At 39.5% G+C, this 6,000-nt stretch overlaps 1 protein-coding gene across 1 annotated transcript in view; it reads right to left on the minus strand.

Annotated features, from left to right (window-relative positions):
- PDZD8 (PDZ domain containing 8) overlaps positions 1 to 5,998 on the minus strand; it is a gene marked incomplete at its 5' end in the record, with an annotated part of 61,790 nt that extends 55,792 nt beyond the window's left edge. Inside the window, one exon of the mRNA XM_026851529.1 lies at positions 5,352 to 5,998. Coding sequence (XP_026707330.1) covers positions 5,352 to 5,998 — 647 coding nt within the window. The remainder of the gene's footprint in view (positions 1 to 5,351) is intronic.
- Positions 5,999 to 6,000: the final 2 nt, after the last annotated feature.

The raw sequence follows: 6,000 nt of genomic DNA on the forward strand, positions 1-6,000 counted from the left end.
TACTTTTCCCAATAGCTCTATTAACATATTATGAAGTCATTTCTATTATAAAACATGCTTTAAATCAATAGCTACTTACATTACTTCTTAGCTTAAGTTTTGCCAAAAAAAAAAAAAAAAAGAAACTGCTGTGTAACTCTCAAATTGCATTCTATAATGGTAAATTAAAATAGGCTTGTCTAATGGTTCTTCCCAGAGAAATACAATATCACCCCAGCTTCCAAATAAAGCATAAAACTATTTAACGTGACTAACCATATGGCAAATGATCAGTTCCAAGGATAATTCATGTTGGAAGGGACCTCAGAAGGTCATCTAAATACCTGATATAGAAATGTTAGAAGGAATCCTTTGTGAGATCACTTCTAAAGAAAAAAAGTTATTCTGCTCTGTGCTAGCATGCATTACAAAAAAGCAAAGAATATAGTTTCTCTAACAGGCTAGTTTCAGTACAAAATATTAGCTTTTTATAATGTAACAAACAGAAACCAAGTGTTCTTAAAATATACAGAACTGACTCACTGCTTAGGTAATACCTAATCTGCTTAGAATCTAAATGGATGAACTTGCAAGACCTTAAATTTAGAAAAAAACAGCAGCTGTCAGATTTTTTACATCAATGATTAAGAAAAACCAGAAAATTAATTTCTGGAGTGAGACGAATCTGCAAATACTTCCTTCTCATCCTTTACATACACACAAAGGGCTTTGTGTCTTCATTATGGCAAAGCGTATTTTTGTTGTCGAACCCAAAACCCAAAGCTCTCCAAAACCTACACAAAGCAAGATCAGGACCTATTCAAAACAACAAAACTACAGCTGACTCCAGAATAGGCTTGACACCACAGCATAATTAGCGCACCTATATATCTAATGTGATGGAGGGGAATATCAAGGTTGCCACCAAGAAGCAGCTTAATCACAGGTTAATGAGCAAAGTACAGTTGATTAGAGAACAAACAGAGATGAACCCATGACCACTGCAACAGCACACCAAGCAGGGAGGTAAGATACCTGAAACAGTCCTTACTATGTGTCTCTAGATACTAAACACACTATGGCAATACTAGTAACTACAGCTTAGTGTTATCCTACTATCAAAAGGACACAACACAGGAAGTTAAAACCAACATGAACAACGTCTATAGTACTACTTTTAAACAACTGCTTGAGTGTATACAATAAAAAATTGGATTCAGGTCCCTAGATACACTCCACTTTGTGCTGATAATCAGTATCTACCATCCTGCTCTAGTAAAAGAAATCTACATGAAAAATACAGTGTCATCAAGTTATGGTGACAGGCAAGACTGACTGAATATGGTTCCTGAGAGTGCCAGTATTGGAGATTTCAGGACAGCAACACACAGCTGGTGGATCAGATGGTGGCTGCCCTCCAGAACACCAATAGTTTACATCAAACAACCAAAGGGCAAGTCAAGGCTTTCCAAGCTCAAGCTCCATGCATGGGGCAACTTGTCTTAGAACTAAAAAATAAAAGGTATAGTTTAAACAGCGAATTCAAGTCAAAACAGAGTTATAGCATAGGGCCAAATAAATGATACCTACAATTCTTCATTACCTTACTGAGGTAAGGGCTAGTTATAAAAAACAAAAATCTTGACTCAGTTATCTAATTTCTCAAGAGTGCAGCAGAACTCATGTATATTGGAGGGGAAAAAAAGTCATTTTAGATCTTCCCCACATCTGAACAAAAAACTTCTGACAAATCACAAGGCTCTCAGAAAAGCTGTTTGCATTTCTATTACAAAGCAACAACAAATACATGAAAACTAACTATAAACCAGTAGTATCTCTTGCTACTATCAACTGAATCGCACAAATCCTTTATCAATGACAACTAAAAAAAATATAAAAGCCTAACATTCACTGAATTTTACCAGCAGCCTTGCTTCCAAAGATCTAGCCAAATTCTACTATATGAGACAGCAACTGCCATTCAGTGACAGAGCAGCTTCAAAATAGAGTGTTTTGCCAAACACATTTCTTAAAGAGCCAAAGAAAAGTGATTGCACACTATTACAATAAACCACAAATTACTACTTACTTGCTTAGACATAGAGCACATCTCTCCTTTTTCAATTTCTAGACGATTGCTTTTATGGAAGAAATCATACATAAAATGCTAGGCAAACTTTAAAATGCACTTACTAGTCTACATTGCCTCCCCTTATAGACACTTAAGTGTGCATCAGGAATGCAAGATGCCTTCTTCGACTTTCAAGCTACAGTCACGCACATTGCACAAAGTCACTCCTAGCTATGGATGATACAAAAGATTATGATCTTGGTAATCACTGCTTTGCTGCATAAAGTTTTGTACATAACTGGAAAGAATACAAAAGTATGTGTGTAGTAATCTGGCTGTAGCAACAGAGTGTACACACATGAAGACACAAGACTTTTTTTTAATGCAGTATTATATGATTAAATAACAAGGGGTGGGGGAAATCTGCTTTACACAAACTTAGTTATAGGATGTTCAAAATCAACTCTTGGCAAAAGTTCTCTTCTTGTCCCATTCACTACTAAGTAATAACCTCTAGAAGTTGCCTAGTACAAAAGACAAAGACAAGGGCATTTTTAAAAAAATTTTAATGCCACTTAGACTCTTGAAATAAGATAAAATTCCTCTGTGGACTTCAATCTGGAAGCTATCAGGGTAACAAAATGCCCCTCTTTACCAGCTGAAAGGGGAAGTCCTGGCACTCAAAGTGCTTTTGTTTACAAGGTTGCAATTACTGCTATTGAAAGATTTATTTACAAAAGGTACTTAAGCAAGGGTAGGGAGACATCAAAAAGGTTTTGAAGTACACATGGAAGAAAATACTATGTACTTAAACAAAAGGCATATAGGCCATAGGATAAGCACATTCCCTGTAGATGAGTTGTAAAGTTTTAGGTAAGGGAAAAGGTTATTAAGCAGTTGTGAAACTCTCCTGACATCTTCCTATATATTCTTTGCTAAGGAATATATTAACATACCATAACCCCAAACCAACATATTTTTAAAAATTCTATTAAAAATAGCATGGTTTGCATTTTATCAGCAAGGGGCTTGATTTTTCCAGATCAGTTTTACATACCGTTTAAACCATAATGTTCTAGTTCTCAGCTATGCCACCATGTAAGAATATACTGTTATTGGCAGCTGTTAGAAAGCTTTGCAGTCTAGGGATCTAACTCACCTGAGACATGCTGGTGGAGTATACATGTTTTCAGACTGTGTTCCACAAAATCTTGGGGAACTGTGGAGAGCTAAAGGTTCCCAGACAGCTTACAGGTTCCCATGCAGGGGTCTGTGCTCCCACTTGAAGCTTTAAAGGAAAAGTTCTAGACAGTTTGGACACCAATGACGCAATCTTCCGTCCTTAAGACAATATCGTTAATGCGCATTAAGCTTATTGTCCTGCCTTCCCCCTTCACAACACAAGGGGTCAGAATGACATGTTCAGAACATGGCATAAAATTTAAAGGTCAACCTTTAAACAGGGTTGGACACTGTTTCACTGAGCATTTGCCACCCTGTGCTACCAGTCTACTATCTGGTGTGAAAACCAGATATGATACTGTATGTCCCTCTCAAGCATTCATAAATTCCCAACTCCTTATAACTTAGAGAACATTTTAAAATAACATCTCATTCTTAGTTCTATAATAATTTATGCTTCCTGTATTACTCTCAACGTCAGTTACCATCTATCCTCACACTTTTATTCATTTCTCCCCAAACACTGCAGTCTGCTTCTTTCCTTATTTCCCCCTTCAGTCCCTTTAACATGTCAGTGACTCACACATGCCTCATCCACTCTTTCTGGCACAGACAGTTTGAGAAAGATGTGGACTATTCATTACCTCTAACTAAATGATGAAAGTACCTTATTGCCCAGGTGTATCTCCCACAGAAAAAATGATGTCTGTCTTTCTCTGCTGAAGTGGAGCAGCACATCATTACTGGTTCCACAGGCACCCTAAAAACTTGCCTAGAGTGTAAAGATCACTTGCTCTATTTACTCTTTCTAGGTATGCCAAGAGTGCTCACTCAGCACCACAACTGTGTTATCACAGCCTCTTCTTGAGGCTCTTCCCACAGTTAACAGCTTCAGTCTCTTTCTAACACAGTAAGAGAATGGAACCAAACTTGCTCTTGACAGCTTCCCTGCTGCCCAGGGGTTGCTCTCTTCTGGAGAGCAATTCAGTACCTCAAAATTTGAAAGAACCACCATGTTACTCAAAGAAACTATATATTGCCCTATCAGGGCTTTCCAAATCATGGATATTTTACACATCCACTTTTGTGAGAACTCAAAATTCGATTGCAGAAGAACCGGCTGAAAAGGTTTTAAAAACTACATCATCGCAGAGCTAATTACATTTAAAAATTCAAACAGGCATTTTCGTTTACTCATCTCTGAAGAATTTCAGAGAAAAGATTTATTGCAAAAGAATGCAGTAAACAAGACAAAAATCCTTACTGAAACCATAGCACAACCTACAAAAATAAACAAAAGAGAATGAAAACATGGTATCCTAAGAGTGGTAAGACACATGACAGAAAGGGAACACGGCACCTGAACAGAGATAAGACATTCAGTATCTTTTAATCAGAAATGACAGTGGAATCAAAGTAAAGATGCCACTTGCCACCTCTGCTACAGAAATATCACTGAACATTTCATTATATTCAATGTATAATGCAGCCTGCGCATTTATAAAGGAAAACATACTATCTTACAAAAAAGAGAAAAAAACCCCAAGAGGTCCCCCCATTTTACTTACCACAATAGTGGCAATACTTCTGTTATCAACTTTTAGATTTCCCCAAAGTTACTAAAAAATTCAGCAAGTGAAAAAGGAAGAACACACCATCTATCACAGGATCACAAAAAACACTCCCTAGAGAGTGAACTTTATCCTTTCTCACATTAACTAACAACCACCTGGCATATACAGGTAAGCACAAGCCACAAGTCATGCCCAGGTTGCTCACCAGTGCCAGAAGCTTGGGAGAACAGCCCAAAACTACACGCTGTCCACAGTCATGGGATAGGGATATCAGGATCCCAAAAATCTTTGATACCTACTAACTCCGCTGTTTAGTTACACGTAGCTCAGGGCATGTCACCACCTCACTGTGCAATGGCTTTTTCATCTATTATAGGTGGAAAACAATGCAAACCTTCATGGAAAGCTTTTGGTATCAGCCAAGCTATGTACAAGTACCTCTACTGGAAAGGTGACAACAAAAAGCTCTTTTTACCTAGTAAGAGCAAAACAGCAATTCTAATGCAGGCAACCCAAAGAAACATTGAGGACACAGGACATCCTACCTGATTTTATAATTGGGCAAGGTGTGCTTGCGCTTAATAACTTTCTTAAACTGGTTCACAATGATGGAAGTGAGCTGAGGCATGGGCCTCCCTTCAAACTGAGACTTCACTTCAAAGAGTATCACAGGATCATCCATAAAAGAGAAGGACCAGTGTGTGAAGGGCAGGCGTGTGAAGACCAGCTTCAGCTTCCCCATCACCCGCGAGATCTTGACAAAGAGGTAGGCCGACTTGCCAAACACCAGGTCGGCATCGATGGCCAAGTGGAAGCCACCGTTGTACTCCAGGTCTACCTCAAAGCCCAGCTCCTCGGGGCATCCCTCTTCATTGCAGACCACCGGCCGAATGAGTTTGACAGCCTTGAAGACAGGCAGGACGTTACCAAGAGAGACGTCCCTGAGGCTGAGCCCCTCCAGCACCTTTCCTGTCATCTTGGCCTGAAGTAGCTCCTCAAACTCCACCTTGATTTTCTTGGTGACCCAGTTCCTGACCAGGGCCGTGTCCCTGAGCTCCCTGAAGAGGAAGAGGAAGATGGCATTGAGGAAGTGGCACGTCTCCTCGCGGGAGGAGGGAGCCGGAGGGGGCTCTGGCTGCTGCTGCTGCGGCGACTGCTGCTGCTGCGGCTGCTTGGCGCTGGGCTCCGGGAGCC

The sequence above is a fragment of the Athene cunicularia genome, assembly GCF_003259725.1.
Source record: "Athene cunicularia isolate RWA chromosome 6 unlocalized genomic scaffold, athCun1 chr6_part1, whole genome shotgun sequence".
NCBI lineage: Eukaryota > Metazoa > Chordata > Aves > Strigiformes > Strigidae > Athene > Athene cunicularia.